At 38.5% G+C, this 20254-nt stretch overlaps 2 protein-coding genes across 51 annotated transcripts in view; both read left to right on the top strand.

The window, feature by feature from the left end:
- Positions 1-20254, top strand: part of PCM1 (pericentriolar material 1) — a 90846-nt gene that overhangs the window by 38853 nt on the left and 31739 nt on the right. For all 50 annotated transcript variants that reach the window (XM_060406989.1, XM_060406987.1, XM_060406978.1 and 47 more), the window contains 6 exons: positions 447-650; positions 2423-2642; positions 2748-2893; positions 3766-3956; positions 6277-6448; positions 8880-9238. In XM_060406989.1, coding sequence (XP_060262972.1) covers positions 447-650; positions 2423-2642; positions 2748-2893; positions 3766-3956; positions 6277-6448; positions 8880-9238 — 1292 coding nt within the window. The remainder of the gene's footprint in view (positions 1-446; positions 651-2422; positions 2643-2747; positions 2894-3765; positions 3957-6276; positions 6449-8879; positions 9239-20254) is intronic.
- LOC101118415 (metalloreductase STEAP1) lies at positions 15733-18691 on the top strand. Its single transcript, XM_027962595.3, has one exon. It carries the CDS (start codon positions 15866-15868, stop codon positions 16883-16885), a length of 1020 nt encoding a protein of 339 aa, XP_027818396.1. The 5' UTR covers positions 15733-15865; the 3' UTR covers positions 16886-18691.

The raw sequence follows: 20254 nt of genomic DNA, 5'->3' as shown, positions 1-20254 counted from the left end.
CTACTTTCTGTTGTAACTTCTCATAGCATCACCTTTCTCTCTTAAAATTTTTTTAAAAAATTACTAAGACACTTGACCAAACTGATAGAGATTTTCTTGGGGATTTTGATCTAGAAAACTGTCACTCAAGGAAAAGTTAAAAGTTGAGGGAGGTTTACTTTAGGAATGAGTCCCAGGGGATATGATTACTAGTTTAATTTATTTGAAGAATTGTTTTGTGGAAGGCAGAGTAAACATTTTATATTATAGCAGTTGGAGAGTAATAGCCATCTCATAGTTAATTATGCCTAAATGAAGTTTTATATACGTGTGTGTGTGTGTGTATATATATATATATGTATAAATATATATAATTTTTTTTAGCGAGGGGTACAGAGTTTGTTTCATAGTAGGAGGTGAAGTAGCTCATCTCCAGAATGATCTGTATTTTGTCTCTTAATCTCCAGAACAATGGCAACTTGGGGAGGTTCTACCCAGTGTGCCCTAGATGAAGAAGGAGATGAAGATGGTTATCTTTCTGAAGGAATTGTTCGGACAGACGAAGAGGAGGAAGAGGAGGAGCAAGATGCCAGTTCCAGTGATAACTTTCATATGTATCCTCCAAACAGTGCAAATCGTAATTCTTACAATGTAAAGGAAACTAAAAATAGGTTAGTTTCAATATTTTAATTTTTTGCTTGATTTTAAAGAGTTTCCCATCTTTCTGACACCAAGCAGTTCTTCAGTTATCTGAACCAAGTGCATGTTCCACTATATAATTCCAATACTAACTACCTGGAGTTGGCCAGATTCCACAGGTTAGGAGACTCAGTCCCAAGAAGAGTGCCCTCACTTCAGATGCCACTTTAAAGTCTCGAGTCTTCAGAGCACCCGCACTTCTGTCCGACTTGGCTACAGATTTTGGGGTTTCCATAGCTTTGCTTTGCTGACAAAGGTCTGTATAGTCAAAGCTATGGTTTTTCCATTAGTCATGTATGGATGTGAGAGTTGGACCATAAAGAAGGCTGAGTGCCAAAGAATTAACGCTTTTGAACTGTAGTGCTGGGAAGACTCTTGCGAGTCCCTTGCACAGGAAGGAGATCGAACCAGTCAATTCTAAAGGAAATCAGTCCTGAATATTCATTGGAAGGACTGATGCTGAAGCTCCAATACTTTGGCCATCTGATGCTAGGACCTGACTCCTTGGAAAAGACTGATGCTGGGAAAGATTGAAGGTGGGAGGAGAAGGGGGTGACAGAGGATGAGATGGTTGGATGGCATCACTGACTCGATGGACATGAGTTTGAGCAAACTCAGGGAGATAGTGATGGACAGAGAAGCCTGGTGTGTGCAGTTAGGACGTGACTTAGCAGCTGAACAATAGCAACACCTTCTTTCATGTTCCATAATTTGCTAAAACAGCTCATAGAGCTCTGGAAAATACTTAAATTTACTGACTTATGAAAGATATTACTCAGAGAAAGAGATGTGTAAAGCATGGGTGGGTTGGGAAGGAGCAAAGAGCTTTTATGCCCTCTCTGGGCACATCAGCTGCCTAGTACTTCAGTGTGTTCAACCCAGAAGCTGTCCTCACCACGTTGTTTAGGAGTTTTTATGGTGATTCTTTACCCAGGCAGAACTGATTAAGTCATTGGCGATTAAGCTCAGTCTGCCTCCCTGGAAGTTTGGGGAATGCTGAAAGTTCAAACCCAACATCTGGTTGGTTTTTCTGGTGACCAGTCTTCATCATGAGGCTAACTAGGGTTTGCCAAAAGGAGTGCATAATGAATAACAGAAGGCAGTCGTCACTCAGGAGATAGTCAGGAGTTAGGAGCTGTGTGCTGAGAACCTGGGACAAAGACCACATAGGGTGTTTACTTCACCACGTAGGGTGTTTACTCTATCATAAGAGTACTGTTGTCAAGATAGATTCCAGCTTGATAGGAGGAAGGTTGATTATCTTTGATCTTCACTCTTGTTTGGGGGAATTAAGCAAAAATAAAAATCATAAATAGTAAAAAAGATGTGTCAACAAAGATGTCTACTGCATTGTTATTTATAACCAAAACACATTTCATGTATAAAAAGATGATTTAAGTAGTTGCACTTGATGGGGTGTTATGTGGCTAAGCTTAAAGGCTTGAAGAGTGGAAAAATGCTTGTGATAAAGTATCCATAATAACTTTTCATTTTGAAGAACACAGAATTATATGGACTCTTCTCTGTAAAACATAAGTGAAAAAAGACTGAAAAGGAATGCAAAGTGATACTGTACAAGACTAGAAATCCAGAATTTTTCTCACTCTATTTTATATACATTTTAAGTCCAGTGAACTTAAAAATGGAATACAGGCATATGGACCAAGCAGAGTATCAAGGTTTTTTGCCAGATTTAAAATATACATAATTACATAAAATGACAATGTTTTAAATCTTGTGTTAGGTGGAAGAACAATCGCCCTTTTTCAGCAGATGGAAATTATCGTCCTTTAGCCAAGACAAGACAACAGAATATCAGCATGCAGCGTCAGGAAAACCTTCGCTGGGTGTCCGAACTCTCTTACGTAGAAGAGAAAGAACAATGGCAAGAACAAATTAATCAGCTAAAGAAACAACTTGATTTCAGTGTCAATATTTGTCAGACTTTAATGCAAGACCAGCAGGTAAAGTTTACTCTGCAAGTAAATTTTTTTAATCTTGTGTTTGAAGCAGTACACATTTTTTTCAAGTCATCGGTAACTGTTACGGAAAGTTTTTTCTCTCCACAGACTCTATCTTGTCTGCTACAAACTCTTCTCACGAGTCCTTATAGTGTTATGCCCAGCAGTGTTGCATCCCCTCAAGTGCACCTTATAATGCACCAGTTGAACCAGTGCTATACCCAGCTAACGTGGCAACAGAATAATGTACAGAGGTAATTTGCTCCTTAGAAGTAGTGAGAATGTATACTCAATGCTAAAACTCAGTTTTAGCATTGGTTTGCAGTGTAAAAGCAAGGGTTTTACAGTTACCTTCTGGGAGAGAAGGGCTGAACCAAATTGCATTTTTGAATCTTCTCTGATTCCTGAGAGTTTTATAAGCAGTGATTTTGCCTAATGTTTCCTTTTAATTCTGTGGACCAGACTTAAAATAACTATGGTTTTCAACTTTACACTTACCTTAGGTGAAACTGTTGTCATTATGCCTATCTCTGATAGAAGTGCTAAGTGTAGTTCTTGTTCCAAGGGCTAAGTTATTAAGTGTGCAGCACAAGCAAATATTTGTTCTAGTAAACATTGGAGCAGCCAGCTTGTTCCACATACTGTTTTTTGTTTTGTTTTTAATTAACTGTTATTTAACATTATGTTATATTTTTTATTATAAATATAAATATTATAAATATAATAAATATAATTATGGCTGGGTTGGATCTTCATTGCTGTGTGGGTTTTTTCTGTAGTTGCAGTGAACATGGGCTACTCTGTGGTTGGCACAGGCTTCTTATTACAGTGGCTTCTCCTGTTGTGGAGCATGGGCTCTAGGGCACCCAGGCTTCAGTAGTTGCAGTTCTCAGGCTCTCGAGCACAGGCTCAGTAGTTGTGGCATGTGGCATCTTTGCAGACTAGGGATCGAACTCATGTCTCCTGCATTGGTAGGCGAATTCTTTACCACTGAGCCACCAGAGAACCCTGTGTTCCACATACTGTTGAATCATTTTATATATATACACACACACTTTCTGGATGTACTTGACATAGATGGTAATATAACTAACCTTTAAACTACTGACTCCTTCAACTTTTATAGGTTGAAACAAATGCTCAGTGAACTCATGCGCCAACAAAATCAGCATCCAGAAAAACCTGCAAGCAAGGAAGGAGGCAGTGGTGCGTCACACCCTCCTTCTCCCAGTTTATTTTGTCCTTTCAACTTTCCAACTCAGCCTGTAAATCTGTTTAACCTACCGGGGTTTACTAATTTTTCATCATTTGCACCAAGTAAGTGGCCAGAAACTTAAATGAAAGTAAGTAAATGCAGAGTCCTTGAGAATAACATTTGTCTAATACATGGATTTTTATCAGTCACTTTTGGAATGGTAGGAAATGTTTGCAAAGAAAAATATAAATTCTTTTCTACTTTAATTCTTTATAGTGAATGTTTAAACTGAGTATGGTTGCTAATGAAATAAAATAAGTTATGAAATGTTTGCTTAGTCTTACACCTTTGAATTATTCCACAACTGTTTATCAAGGAGAAAGAAATGAACCTGTTTACTGACTGCTATACATCAGGTACTATGTAAGATATTAGGAGAGGAGAGGTGCATAAGACAGCACCCTTCTAGAGGAGTTTTATGTCTTTGTAGGGAGATATACCTCTAGACTAAGGGTGACTGGATCAGGCTCATATTTACTTTTCTTTAGTTCAGACTTTTATTCAGACTTTCTCCACCTGTCTTGTGCCATACAGTATATAAGTGGCTGGGATTCAAAGATGAGTAAAGCTGATGCTTTAAGGGATTTAAGGGTCTAGTGGAGAAGCTAAAAGTGTCACTAAGTGCTTGGTGCTTTGTCATGGGTGCTGTCAGCTTGGTGCAGGTGGGGTTGAATAGCCTGCTTTTTGCTGGGACAGGATTGTCGGCAAATCTAGAAAGGGATAGTAAAGCTAAAGAACTGATGGAACTTTTTTCCAGGGAGATTAGAAGGGAAAGGACTTTCTGATCAATGGAACCACTTAGAGTGGCAAAGCAGGGGAACAGGTGTATCATGTAGAGAATTTAGAGGTCATAAAGTGTGGCTGGTGTTTTGGGCCATGGCAGGAGCAGAGTAGTTCATGTGCTGGAACACAGCAGAGGCCCTTGTGCTGGGCAAAGAAGCTTGGACTTTCCATTGCTTTCTAGAGGGGCCACTGGCAGACTTTGGGCAGAGGAATGGCATGAAATTTATATTTTAGAATGGTGACACTAGTCATGGTGTTGATTGAGATTGGAGGGACAGAGCTGAGAGTATAGATGGTGAACAAAAGGCTATTGTAATAGCAGGAAGGGGACGATGGTTTGACCTAAGGCATTGGCAGTAGTGGTAAGAAAAAGGAGTAATTTTATTTTATTTTTTTATTTTTATTTATTTATTTTTTTTAAGGAGTAATTTTATTTATTTATTTTTTTTTTTTAAGGAGTAATTTTAAAGATGTTCTGGAGATAGAATGATCAGTTAGATGGGTCATGAAGAGAGAGGAGTTGAAGGTGTTTGCCAGAGAATATATGAAGAGAAAAAAGATTGGGAGGGTTTTGTAAATATAAATATTCATATATCACAGTGTATTTTCTTAATGGAATTGCAAAAGTAATGGTGTTAAACAGTTGAACAGGTTTTTTAGTTCTTGAGTGTGGGTTAATACTGGCAGTAAAAGTTTTTTGACTAGGCTGTTTAACAAATATTGTAGGCAATTACACATACTGTTCCTTTTTGATATAATACGCCTTTTACCCATGGCAGCTCTGTTCAGACACTCTTCATTCTTCATCATCTAGTTCAGTTTCTTGAAACCTTGTTCCCCTTCTACCCCAAGTTGTTAGTGGCCCTTTTGCAAATACCTCTGATGCAGCACTGTATGTTAAAGTATGTGATTATATTTTACTTCCCAGTTAGAGTGGAAAAAACCTGAGCTTTGAAGTCATGCAGACCTGAGATCTAACTTTCTCTTTCATTTACTAGGCATTTGATCTCTAAGCCTATTTTCTCACTAGTAAAGTAAATAGAGTACCTATTTCACAGCATTGTTTTGAGCATTGAAAGAAGTCACACGTAACGTGCCTACAGCAGAGTCTAATGCACCTGCAGTAGAGTCTTGCTTACTTTAATAAATATCATGTATTATTTTTTCTAACTTTTAACTCTTGAGGAGGTCGGGATCGATATTTATCTTTGAATCACCAATGCTGAAAACATAGTAGGACTGAGCTGTAAAACAGTGATTAAATAAATGAGTTACGTTTAGTTGCTAAATCGTGTCCAACTCATTTGCAACCCCGTGGATTGTAGCCCATCAGGCTCCTCTGTCCATGGGATTTCCCCAGCAAGAATACTGAAGTGGGCTGCCATTTCCTTCTGTAGGGGATCTTCCTGACCCAGGGATCAAACCTTCATCTCTTGCATTAGCAGGTGGATTCTTTACCACTGAACCACTCTGTTAGTTTATTTTAATTAGTTTTTTGTTTTGGTGGATTGGAATGGTACATTTAATTAAAACTATCTTTCAATTTTGTTTTAAGGTTAAAGGTGCTTCTGTATCTTACCCATTGTTTTTATTTACTAGGTATGAATTTCAGCCCTTTATTTCCTTCTAATTTTGGAGATTTTTCTCAAAATATTTCTACACCCACTGAACAGCAGCAACCGTTAGCCCAGAATCCTTCGGGGAAAACAGAATACATGGCTTTTCCAAAACCTTTTGAAAGTAGTTCTTCTATTGGAGCAGAAAAACAAAGGTACTTTATTGTAACCATAATCCATTATTTGCTTAAGCATCACTTGGTGATTATATGTATTATATGTCATTTGAAAATGTAATTAGGGAGGATGTTTGTGATTGTTTGGCTTGAGAGTGTTGAGAATGAAGCTTTGACTTCTTACCAGAGGTCTCTCGGGCATCTGCTGCTAACGCTGCTTTAAGAACAGTGCAGAGTTTTGATCAGTGTCCTGTGAGATTCAGTTTGAAAGGATAAGACCTAACCTATAGAGTGTCTTTGGCCTTGATTTCGTATCTTTCTTTAAGATTATAAACAGTTCACTGTTCATTGGTTTAGAACTGGAAACTAACATTAATACTGGAGGATGGTTTTTATAAAGTGATGACTTGTTTGATTCGTAGCCCCTGATTAGAGTATATGCCCAGGGCACATCCAAATGTAATGTCGAGTACTATTAGATTGTAAAAACAAGTTTTGCCAAGAAAATTTTAGTGATACATGTTATTAGTCATAGGCAAGGTTTTCTTTGTTTCTCACACATTTACTATTTTTCAATGTGATATTCTTCCCAGTTATAATTTTGACTCAAACAGTGTGAAAGACTTATTGGCCCAGGTTAATCATTCTCTAAGCATTTTTATGGCTCGGTAAATAAGTTTTTTATGATTGTTTTAATCCAGAAAATGATTGTGATAGCCAGCTGGTAAAAATATTATAACTTTTTTATTGTTATTTCCTTCAGAAAAACTTTAAAAGGATGAAAAATTAGAGATTCGTTGAGCCAAATACTTGTTCTGTCAGAACTGTCTGTATGATTTTGTCTTTCCTGTTCCTTTATAAGTGTATGTTACACTACCTTCCTTTCAGTCATGTGTTGGGGCATGTCTCAAGCTGTTAGCGTTTTGATAGTTTTAGATCATGAACTTTTTTTTTTTTTTTACTTAATAACAAATTCTTAGAATTCGACTTCATGTTTGTCTTGAGGAATCCTGGGATAGACTGCCCTGAACTTGTTGATGCCTTTTCTTAGCTGTACTAACCACTTTTTCCTGTTAAGTCTCATTTTATTCTGTGAAAGTATCCTATTGTCAGAGCCTGAGACTGTGTTTAGTGCTCAGTTGCCATTCAAAAATGATTCAAGCAATGGACATTTATTCAAAGCTTTAGCCTTCCTGTTGAAAGGTCCCTGCTTCAGTATTAACTATATTTTATATGTAATTGGTAGTTAAAAAGTAAAGGATGGGTCGGGATGTTACTGTTTTAAATATTTGACTACTTCTAATTAGACCTCATCTCTTGATAAAATTTCAGTTGTTACAGGTTCTCTGAATTAAATGGCTGGAGATAACAAAGAGGTCAAATGAAACATTGTAGTCTTGAGCTGGGATTAGAAAATTGTTCCTATAAAGGCCTAGCTAGTAAATATTGCTAGAGATAGAGATAACCATTTGTCTATGCCATTTTTGTATAGAAGCATTCATAAACAGTTATGTAAACATATGAATTGCTGTGTTCCAATAACATTTGATCTATGATCAGTGAAATTTGAATTTTATATGATTTTCATGTGTCACAAGCTATTTTTCTCTTTTTTTCCCCTAACCTTTTAAGAATATAAAGCTCATTCATAGCTCTCAGGCCATACAAAAACAAGCAGCAAGTTGAATTTGGCATGTAAACTGTAGGTCTGCTAGTCTTTATCTTGAGTTACTCCCTGTAGATCAGTGTCTCCCAAATTATATTCTTAGAACACTGTTGCCCATGTCAGGTTCTGTAATATCAGTTTTGTCCATGCTGTTCACTGTGTTCCCTTCTAAGACATTTATTAAAGGTCCTTGGCATATTAAAAGTTCTGAGAAGTGCCTGTTTAACTTTGTTTTGCCCATTTTTTCCCCCAGACTTAGGTAACCATTGAATTCCTGTTAACATATTAAAGGATGTTTAGTAGATAAAATTTGGAAAGTGACACTAGACTAATAGAGCTAAACAAGGTTTAATGTGCAGAGAAAAAAATTACTAGTCATGTGGCCAGTTGTCTTCACCAAATTCTGCTTATATTTGGACTTCTGTAGGTGACACAGACCCATGCATGTTTCTAGCTATGGTTCTTTTTCAGTTGCTTCTGTGTTTTGTTTTTTCCTTTTATGTCCCATCCTCCCTTGATTTTTCTTTCCCACTCTTTTCCATCTTGAATGTTGGATCTTTGGAACTTTTACTAGTGAAAATGGTTTAGTGAGAAAGGTCCAAAATTAAATTTTAAAGTAATTCAGTAAATTAGTCTGTGTAATGTTTTCATATTTAATGTGTATTTGGTGTGAATATTTTTATAGCCTGTTAATTTTTATTTCTCTGACTCTACTAGTACACTACAAATTAAGTATATCTGGAGTTTTCCACAGACATAGAAATGTACCATTGTAATATATAAAAACTTATTTTCATTGGTAAGGAATCAAAAACAGCCTGAAGAGGAAGTGGAGAACAGTAGGACACCATGGTTTTATGACCAAGAAGGTGAAGTAGAAAAGCCATTTCTCAAGACTGGATTTGCAGTGTCTGTAGAGAAAACAACAAATAGTAATCGCAAAAATCAACTAGATACCAGTAGGAGAAGACGCCAGTTTGATGAAGTGTCCTTAGAAAGCTTTAACAGTATGCTTGACCCAGTAGATCCAACAACAGTAACTAAAACATTCAAGTCAAGGAAAGCATCTGCACAGGCCAGCTTGGCATCTAAAGATAAAACTCCCAAATCAAAGAGTAAGAAGAGGCATTCTACTCAACTGAAAAGCAGAGTGAAAAATATTGGTAAGTACTGAAATTTGTTGACTGTTGATAAGCGTAACTATTGGTAACCTTACTCTCACTGTTGTAAATAATTGCAATATGGCTAGATGGGTAGGTGCTGTTTAGACCCACTTGAACAAAGTCATTTTTTAGTTACCTTTAAGAACATTTTAAATAAAATGTGTCAAGTAGGATTTAATGTTGTAGATATTTTAAAACATGACATATATTCTTTTTAGTGCCTTCTTAAAACTTCTTATGTTTCCTATGTATGGTGGTTCCTGTGAGCTTGGAAGTTTTTACTGTTCTATAGTTTAATATTACACGTAACACTTTATACATGATTTCTGGCTAGATCTGTGATGGATTCATGTAAAGAAATGTGGCCCTGTAACTACATTGCAGTCTTTGAATATCATGTAGATGAAATCACTTTTGAAAGAAGTTTGCTCTTAATCCTTCAGGAATTGAACCTTAGCTAGTATGATAAAGCATTAACCCATATTTTATTGAAGCTTGTCATTGAGTATCACATTAAAGTTCTCTTTATAGTGTTCACTGCATGCTATGATTTTTGAAGGATTTACTGAAGTCTACTGCTAGATTAAAAATACATTTATTAGCTAAAATCTGGAACATTGTAGCTAAACAATGCTCCTTCCAATTTGCAAGGGACACTTTTTGACTGTGGCCTTGAAAGGTTGTTCTGTGTTCAAGGATATAGTATCTGGTGCTTGAGAACAAAATATTCTAGGTTTATAATCAGAAAAGTTTGAAAACTTACTGCACCCACTGCCTCCCTCTCTTGGAAGCTACAATACATATAAGTGTAGTAGGAGATCCAACCAATCCGTCCTAAAGGAAATCAGTCCTGAATATTCATTGGAAGGACTGATGCTGAAGCTGAAACTCCAATACTTTGGCTACCTGATGCAAAGAGCTGACTCATTTGAAAAGACCCCAATGCTGGGAAAGATTGAGGGCAGGAGGAGAAGGGGACGACAGAGGATCAGATGGTTGGATGGCATCACCGACTCAATGGACATGGGTTTGGGTGGACTCTGGGAGTTAGTGATGGACAGGGAGGCCTGGCATGCTGCAGTTCATGGGGTCGCAAAGAGTCGGACACAACTGAGCAACTGAACTGAACTGAAGGGACCTAGGGCACTTTGCAGTTAAAAATCCACTTGTGAACTTTGGCAGCATTTATCTCAAGCATTTTTGGATAATGAAACCCTTGAAAAATCTGATGAAAACTATGAACATGAAAAAGAATACATGTACATTTTTTTTTTTTTCCATTTCAATACTTCATGTATCCTAAAGTTCTGGACTCACTCTACTCCCATGTAGAGAATATGATTTGATGGTTAAAAAAGTGGATTTGAACAGGGGCAGAATTTTTCTCAGCATATGCATTATCATTCTTGAAGTGATTTTTCAGTTGTGTAGGTTTGGGAGGAGCTGGTTACTTAGCAGATTAGTTAGTGATCTGAAACCATCCAAATGAATGAAAATACATTTGTGCCTTCTCCATGGTCACTCTTGATGCCACTAGATAATGTTTGAGTAGATAGTGATCACTTAGAGAGAGACTGTCTGGGTAACTCTGAACATCATATTGAAGTATAATACCTGCCCCAGCAAAATAGTTTTTTGTCTTATGAATAAAAGGAAAGAAACTAACATTTGTTATCCCAGCATTCTCTCTTGCAGCTAATTAATTTGTGTGTACTAGGTCAGTGCTTCTTAAATGTTAACATTTCATACAGATCTCCTTGGGAATCTTGTTTAGTGTCAAGAGTTTGATTCAGTCAGTCCCAGAAGGGACCTGATAGTCTTCATTTCTAACAAGCTCCCCAGGATTGTTGACCAGTATTGACATTGTAGTCTGTGGACTACAGTTTGAGTATCAGGGTCTTAGAGACTCTGAACCAACATTTGGCCATGGCTACCTTAACCTAGAAATCCTGGTGAATTTGTATTTTTGAAATTTGTTTGCTGCTACTGCTAAGTCGCTCCAGTCGTGTCCGACTCTTCGTGACCCCATGGACTGCAGCCTACCAGGCTCCTCCGTCCATGGGATTTTCCAGGCAAGAGTACTGGAGTGGGGTGCCATTGCCTTCTCTGAAGAATTATGGTTCCCGATATACAAGTCAGCTTTTTTTCTACCTTAAGGCAAAGATGGACATTCTAATCTATTTGCTCTCACATTTAAGTATCAAAATACTTGCCCAGAACACACACATTTGTCAAAGAGGCATTTAAGACCATCTGTCAGTGAGAGTTCCCCTTTAAGGCTCGCACACAAAGATAAAAGACCTAATAAGCTGGAATCAAGATTGCCGGGAGACATTAGTAACCTCAGATATGCAGATGATACCACCCTTATGGCAGAAAGTGAAGACGAACTAAAAAGCCTCTTGATGAAAGTGAAAGAGGAGAGTGAAAAAGTTGACTTAAAGCTCAACATTCAGAAAACGAAGATCATGGCATCCGGTCCCATCACTTCATGGCAAATAGATGGGGAAACAGTGTCAGACTTAATTTTTGGGGGCTCCAAAATCACTGCAGATGGTGACTGCAGCCATGAAATTAAAAGACGCTTACACCTTGGAAGAAAAGTTATGACCAACCTAGATAGGATATTCAAAAGCAGAGACATTACTTTGCCAGCAAAGGTCCATCTAGTCAAGGCTATGGTTTTTCCAGTGGTCATGTGTGGATATGAGAGTTGGTCTGTGAAGAAAGGTTAGTGCCAAAGAATTGCTGCTTTTGAACTGTGGTGATGGAGAAGACTCTTGAGAGTCCCTTGGACTGCAAGAAGATCCAGTCAGTCCATTCTGAAGGAGATCAGCCCTGGGATTTCTTTGGAGGGAATGATGCTGAAGCTGAAACTCCAGTACTTTGGCCACCTCATGTGAAGAGTTGACTCATTGGAAAAGACTCTGATGCTGAGAGGGATTGGGAGCAGGAGGAGAAGGGGACGACAGAAGATGAGATGGCTGGATGGCATCACTGACTCAATGGACATGAGTCTGAGTAAACTCCGGGAGTTGGTGATGGACAGGGAGGCCTGGCGTGCTGTGATTCATGGGGTCACAAAGAATCGGACACGACTGAGCGACTGAACTGAACTGAACTGAGGAGAACCAAATTAATATATACAGAGTCAAAATAATATGTAGCAAAATCAAATGACCTAAATCCTTGCTGTTTAGAATGTGAACCATGGACAGGCAGCATTTGTATCATCTGGGAGCTTATTAGAATTGGAGACTCTTGGGCCCCATGTTACACTAACATTGCTTTTCATTACACATGTTAGCAAGATTCCAGGTGTTTTAATATGAGTATATGCACATTAAAGACTGAGAAGTGCTGAGCCAGACCACTAACTTATGCTGCTTTTGTTCTCTTTATGGGATAGGAATAGCCATGACTTCTTAGCAAAAAGAATGTTTGCTTTGTCTTAAAGGATTTAGGTATGGAGGTCGATAGAGGGAAGATTGGAAAGCATTCCAAATTGTAGTAACAATAAGAAAAGTAGTATAGAGTCAGGATGAAGCAAGAAGGGAGTTTGAGAGAACTGCGGAAAGAAATAGGATGTGGCAAATAGACCAGCACAGTGGGAGTTAAGTTGCTATCTTGCGAGATAAAGGATAGACATATATACTGACCCGTATGAACTGTTAATCTGGTTTTTTGCACATGTTGACAGTCTTTCAGAGTTAGTATGCTAAATCTTAATTTAACTTTGTTTCCCATGATGGTAGTATACCAATGACAATAATCTTTAGAAGGTCTTTATGAAGATATATATTATTGCATGCAAAGTAAGATTTTACTAATTATGTGCTAATCATTTTTCAAACTTCAGTTCAAATTCAGATTTTATGAGTTTAGCATGATTTCTTGGCATTGCTGGATGGGTACTTGAGTTATAACTTGGTTATCAGACCCATAATTTGGCTCCATCTACCAGGCCTGTTTCCTCTTTTGATGTTATTAGAGAAGTAGAAGCACATAGTTGAGATGGTCCTTGTTCTTTTGGGAAATTGGTTGGGACTGTTTGTGTAATGACTTTGGGGTTCTACCCAGCCCTGAATCTTTCCATTTCTTCCCCCACTCTTTGTGCTCACTGATGAAGACTGAGGTTAAATAAATGTCCAGCATCAGGCAAGACAAGTCCCGACAGATGTGGCCCTCTTTAGATCCAGAGAGTTTATAACTCACAAAGTCAGAGAAAGGCCAAAAGTGCCCACTCCCTGTGTCCCTTATCCCACCACAAAGGTGACACCAAGACGGCGGTTGCATCATGCATGGGACACCCTGAAACTTCAGAGCCAGTGCTGTGCTGTGGCTAAGCTGCAGTACAGAATGGAGGTGTGCCCTCAGTGGTGTGAGCCAAACTTGGTCTTATATTTTATCAGAGCCCAGGAGGAGGTGAGAAATCCTTTCATGAAATCTTTCAGGGGAGAGAGAGAGGGAGGTTCCTGTGTTCCATGTTACAGGGGGACGATAAGGCCTTCTCCCAAGACTTAGATTCATTGACAAGTCAGTCCTTCTCTGTGTGGGTACATGGAAGGTCTAGGCCATGGCCAGGCTGTTTCCCTATAATGGCGACTCAGCTGGCTGTGTCAGCCACTTGTGCTGAGGAAAACAAAAAGGAGGTTGCTGGGGTCCTGCCCCGGTGGGTCCAGGGTAATTTGAAGGGGAGGCGGCATAGGCGAGGAAAACTTATTTAGAAGTATAAAAGAGAGATTAGTAAAGAATAGTGTAGTAGGAAAATTTAGTGGAGAAAAGAGGCTGAATAACTTGGTTTACGTGGAAAACCAGTAAAGTTCCAAGACAAGGAATTTGCACCATCTATGTTAGGCCACCGGAGTCCTCTTGAATAGCGGGGGTGCCCGGTCTTGGGCTCCCTCTCGTGTGGATCTTAGAAGCCGGGGCAAGTAAGTAGACATGGTGAGCCTCCACGCCCCAGATGGGAATTCAGCCTGAAAATAGAGTAAGAAAAGAAGACCTGGGGGAAACCAGTCTTTCCAGTGACTGGCCCATCCTCTATTGTTGTAAAGGCTTTTTATACCTTATTTTGTACATAGAGATCAATGGATAATATAAAATTATGCAGCGTCAGCAGCCCTGACTCTTATCGAGACCAGGCTTTCTCTCTACATACTTAGTTGTATACACAAGTTTTAGGTGATTTACATCATCTTCTGGCCAGAAGGCCAGTTAACATTTTACGGCCCTTTTCTGATAAGGGTTTGTCAGCCAGAAGACTTATGTGCCCTAATAGTGTTTTTCTTCCCAAAGTCTGGTGCCACTCTCAGAAAGCACTAAATAAAGTTACATTCTTACATAGCAAAGACACAACAATTTATAACAATGAAAGAAGTACAGTGATTTATAACAAAGAGAAAAGTAACTCAAAAGTCTAGTGTTGCTAATATCAAAACTACTATATTCCTTTTTCTATATCCCAGTTACATTCATTAATATCCTTCAGGTGCCTAAAACCTGCCTAAAAGATAATATGGAGGCCTGGCAGCGGTCATTGACTCAACAGTGAAACCTGTCACCAGTATAATTTTTAGCTCTTTAGAAAAGGCTCTGTATCTTTAAGATGCTTTAAGCTTTGTGCCTCTCGTGGTTGGGGGCTGTAAACAATCCACAAGTTGTAAAGACCGGTCAGATAAGTTAGAAAGCCATCAAAGGGGTTTTAAGCCAGAGACATTCTTTTTATATGCAGGAGACTGTTAACTGGAGCTCTGAATTAACTCTTTCCAGAGAAAAGGTGGTAATGTCAGAAGAGTGGAAAGCACAGTACAATAAGGCAGGCAGACTCTGGTTTTTTGGGGGTAGATGTTCAGGAAAACCCAGGGGGAACCCCTGAAGCCAGATCATGCCTTTCCGTTTTGTCGGGCTTCCTTCCTCATGATCTTTGCCACGGGCGGGATTCCTCACGCTGGCTCCCGACATCAGGTAAGGGAAGGAATAATGAAGTAAGACAAGAAATGACCCCCTTATATGAGTAAGGAACATTATAGTTGTTATTGCTGCTGTTATATCAGCTGGCCTGGCAAGTGTCACTCTGAAGTATTACTAACTTTAATTAAATCTCCTGCTTTCCTGGAGAATTACTATTAAAGTGCTCCAAAGAGAAACTAATCAACAGTAGTACCCTAATTTTGGAAATCTAGCCCTTGACATTTTAAATCTGAGACTCATGTAAAACCATGGTTCTCCCCCACCCCCACCCCCCATTTTGGTAGCATCTTAAAAATTATAGCATGTTTCTCTCAACAATTTCAACTCTTTTGGAGGATGACTGAATTTTTTTTTTAACTGTTAGGGAATTAACTGCTTCCTAAAGAGAATTTTGTGTATGCTACATAATATATATTTTAATTTTGATTAGAATTCATTCAGCACTTTTCACATGATTCAATAATAGCAGTCAGAAACTTAATTTCATTTATATAAATATTCTTGTTAGAATGTGTGCTTAGATAGGCAAGCTCTCTGGAGGCACGGGCGCCGCGTGGGGCTGACTGGCACCTCCGGGCTGGCTCTGCTGCTGTAACTTACCGTCAGGTCACGCCGAGAAGCGGGTGGCTGAAGCCATTCTATTTTATAGAATTAATGGAGAGCAGACAAGATATCACAAACCAAGAAGAACTTTGGAAAATGAAGCCTAGGAGAAATCTAGAAGAAGATGATTATTTGAATAAAGACTCAGAAGAGATCAGCATGCTGAAAAGACCTGTGCTTTTGCACTTGCACCAAACAACCCGTTTTGATGAATTTGATTGCCCCCCAGAGCTTCAGCAAAAACAGAAACTCTTTCCAAAGTGGCGCTTGCCAATTAAAATCGCCGCTATTGTATCATCTCTGACTTTTCTCTACACTCTTCTGAGGGAAATAATTCACCCTTTTGTGACTTCCCATCAACAGTATTTTTATAAAATTCCAATCCTGGTCATCAACAAAGTCTTGCCAATGGTTTCCATCACCCTCTTGGCACTGGTTTATTTGCCAGGTGTGATAGCAGCAGTTGTGCAGCTTCATAATGGAACCAAGTATAAGAAATTCCCACACTGGTTGGATAGATGGATGGTAACAAGAAAGCAGTTTGGTCTTCTCAGTTTCTTTTTTGCTGTACTACATGCAATTTACAGTTTATCCTATCCGATGAGGCGATCCTACAGATATAAGTTGCTGAACTGGGCATATCAACAGGTCCAGCAAAATAACGAAGATGCCTGGATTGAACATGATGTTTGGAGAATGGAAATTTATGTGTCACTGGGAATCGTGGCACTTGCAATACTAGCTCTGTTGGCTGTGACATCTATTCCATCTGTGAGTGATTCTCTGACGTGGAGAGAATTTCACTATATTCAGAGCAAGCTAGGAATTGTTTCGCTTCTGCTGGGTACAATACATGCATTGATTTTTGCCTGGAATAAATGGGTAGATATAAAACAATTTGTATGGCATACACCTCCAACTTTCATGATAGCCGTTTTCCTTCCAATTGTTGTCCTGATATGCAAAGTCATATTACTCCTGCCGTGCTTGAGGAAGAAGATACTGAAGATTAGACATGGTTGGGAAGATGTCACCAAAATTAATAAAACTGAGATGTCTTCTCAGTTGTAGAAGTGCTGTTTATACACATTTTTATCGAATATTGATATATTTTATCATAAACACTTCAAATTTGTATTTGTTTAATAAAATGACCACTTGAGGATCTTAACATAAAAAAAAAAAAAAAAAAGAATGTGTGCTTAGTCAGTCATGTCTGACTCTTTGTGACCCTATGGACCATAGCCCACGAGGCTCCTCTTGTCTATGGGATTCTCTAGACAAGAATACTGACGTGGGTTGCCATGCCCTCCTCCAGATGATGTTCCTGACCCAGGGATCAAACCCATGTCTCCTGCATTGGTAGGTGGATTCTTTACCACTGTGCTGCTGGGGAAGCTTTTCTTACTAGAATAACATACTACATTTTCTTTGATCTATGTCTGCTATTAAATGAGCAATAGTACTACCATTCATATCATTTTACCTGTTACTTTTGGCAAACATACCATTTATTGCTGTTTTGTGTAATAGTCCATGGTAACCAAGAGAGCTCTTTTCCTAATAAGCTTCATGCAAAATGAATTAGGGTGGCTTGGGAATCTGGGAGACCAACAAAGAAATCAGGAACCTATGTATGAGATGATAAAGTCCTAACTTGAAAGATGGTTTCAGAGAAAGAAAGGGAAGTTGAATCCAGATAGGATACCACAAAAAATAAACTGACAGTATCTTGGGAACTTATTTGTTACTAACAGCAGCTATTGTGATCTGGAGGTAGAAGCAGCAAGGCTTTAGGATCTGCTGGCTCTTGCAGAGAATGTCTGGAGCAAAAGTCAGAGATCTGTGGTTCTTGGATGAAACTTGATTGGAGGAAATCCATGCAACCCCTTCTGTGAGAAGGGCACCTCGTTCCCTTCCAAGAGTGGCAGTCTTTTGCCACCTCAAGGTACTAATGGGAAAGGGTGTCATTGGAAAAGGAGGTGACATCCTGCCTACCCTGAACATGGTAGAGCATATACCTTTGCAGCAGATGAGACTGAGGAATCGAGAGACTTCCTTTTATTGTCTTGATGTGCGGCTGACAACTTACTCGCCAGAGCATTGCTTCAGTGTAGTCATGAGACTTCTAGGCACTTATCAGTGTGCTGCCAATAAAGCTCCCCAGCAGTTGGGTCCAGCCCTAAGGGTAGATGAGAGTCATGACTAACCTAGTGACTATAACAGTGTACATAGAAGGGAGCAGCAGTCAGAGAGAAGACACAGAAGCTGACCGCTGGAGCAGGCAAAGTCTAGTAAAAACAGAACTGTTGCAGGAAATACTCACTTGAGTGAAGTCAGAATACTTACGCAGATAGAATTATTTTTAAAAAGCAGGTTGAATTGTAAATTCTTTAGAACTAGAAAAAGTGATTTTACATTTAATGTCTAGATTATTTGGAAAAGAGGATGAATGCTGTTAAGTTCCAAATTACTGGCCTAGAAAATTAAAGGGAAGAACTGTGTCATTGCACAGAGCAGAAAGTGCCACGGCCATGTTTAGTTGCTCAGTCGTGTCTGACTCTTTGCGACACCATGGACTGTACCTGTCAGGCTCCTCTCTCCGTCCATGGGATTTCTCCAGGCAGGAATACTAGAGTGGGTTGCATGACTTCCTCCAGGGAATCTTCCCAACCCAGGAATCGAACCCACATCTCCTGCATTGCAGGTGGATTCTTTACCATTGGGGCCACCAAGGAAGCCAGAAAGTACTAAGAAATAAAAGAAAGAGGGAAATGACTAGAGGTATAAAGACAAATCTGGGGAGCTGATAACACAAGGAGTTCTAAAGAAGGAAAAAAATAGATGGGAAGGCAATTATTATCTTTAATGAAGGAAGACTTAAGATTGCAGATCAAAATAGTTGACCATTGTCTAGCCAGGAGACAGAGAGAATGTACATACCCTCAAAAAGCCCTCTTCTCTGACAAAGAGCTCATCTTCACCTGTTAAGATGAAAATGTTGGCATATCCTATCTTTATAGAAACAACGTAGAATGAGATAGGGACCTGTGAAAAGGAGAGGTAACAGCTCAGTAAAGAAAGCAGTAGTTTAATCTCAGTTGTTAATATAAATTCAGAAGTACAATATTAGCAGATTTGCCAGTCTCTCAAAAGAATATTAGAATGTCAAAATGTAATCATGATTTATTATCAGGAAATCTGTCAGCATAGTTTATTGTATCAAATACATTACAGGACAAATCATGTAGTCATAGCAGTAGATTAGATAAAATTTTACATCATTCCTAATGAAAATGCACCTAAAAAGGAAGGCAGTTATTTAAATACAATAAAAGCTGTTAGCTGATGCCAGTTACAAGCACTATTGTAATGAAAATACTCCAGAGATAGAAATTAACTGGGATTCCCTCTCTGCCACCATCATTATTAAGCATTTTTTGTAAATTATCTTGACTAGATTAAATGATTGGAATAATGTTTGAAAAGGAGGGAAACAGATTTTTAATTTTTTTCTAAGCTAGCCCAAGAGACACTGGAAAATAGCTACCTAAGTTAACTTAAGTAATTGTGAAATAAGGTTATAAAGTAAGTATATCAATATTTTTCTTTATCATAGTATTAATAATACCCAGTAGAAATGGAAGTGGTGGAGAGTATTTTCTTCATAGTAGTATCCAGAGCTACTGGGACAAAAAATCATAAGGAATAAATTTAGCAAGAAATGTACTAGATCTATAGAAAAACTTTGAAGAACATGAAATAAGATTGAGCAAATATAAAACATACTTGTATTCTTAAGTTAGAATGTGTAAAATTATTTAATGTCAGTTCTCTGCAAATTAACAGATACTTCAAGTGAGATTCCATTTTGAGTCTCCATGGATTGTGTTTTAAACCGGGGGCAAAAGATTTTAAAGCTTATGTGGAAGGACAGATGTCCAAAATTAGCTAAGAAAAGAAGTTAGATAGGACTTGCCTTACCAGATGTTTAAACATACTGTGAAACTTCTGTGGCACTGGAATAAATAAAACAGATGGAATGTCCAGAAATAAAACCCAACAAATAAGATTTAATGTATCGACCAAGCTTGCATTTTAATTCAGTGGGAAAAGTATAGGTATAATCAATCAGCTATTCATGTGGAACAAAATCAAGTTGAATTTCTACCTTGTGCTAGATACCAAAAAGCAAATGTAAAAAAGATTAACAACGAAGCTTGGAAAACTTAATAGAATATATGTATAACCTATGGTTGGGGTAGCACTTCCCTTATAGCTCAGTCGGTAAAGAATCTGCCTGCAATGAAAGAGACCCGGGTTTAATTCCTGGATTGGGAACATCCTCTGGAGAAGGAAATGGCAACCTATTCCAATACTCTTGCCTGGAGAATCCCATGGACAGAGAAGCCTGGCAGGCTGCAGTCCATGGGATCACAA

This window comes from Ovis aries, chromosome 26, assembly GCF_016772045.2.
Source record: "Ovis aries strain OAR_USU_Benz2616 breed Rambouillet chromosome 26, ARS-UI_Ramb_v3.0, whole genome shotgun sequence".
In the NCBI taxonomy this organism is placed as follows: Eukaryota; Metazoa; Chordata; class Mammalia; order Artiodactyla; family Bovidae; genus Ovis; species Ovis aries.
Note: the sequence above shows the minus strand (reverse complement) of the source record. Positions and strands in the feature narration are given on the sequence as shown.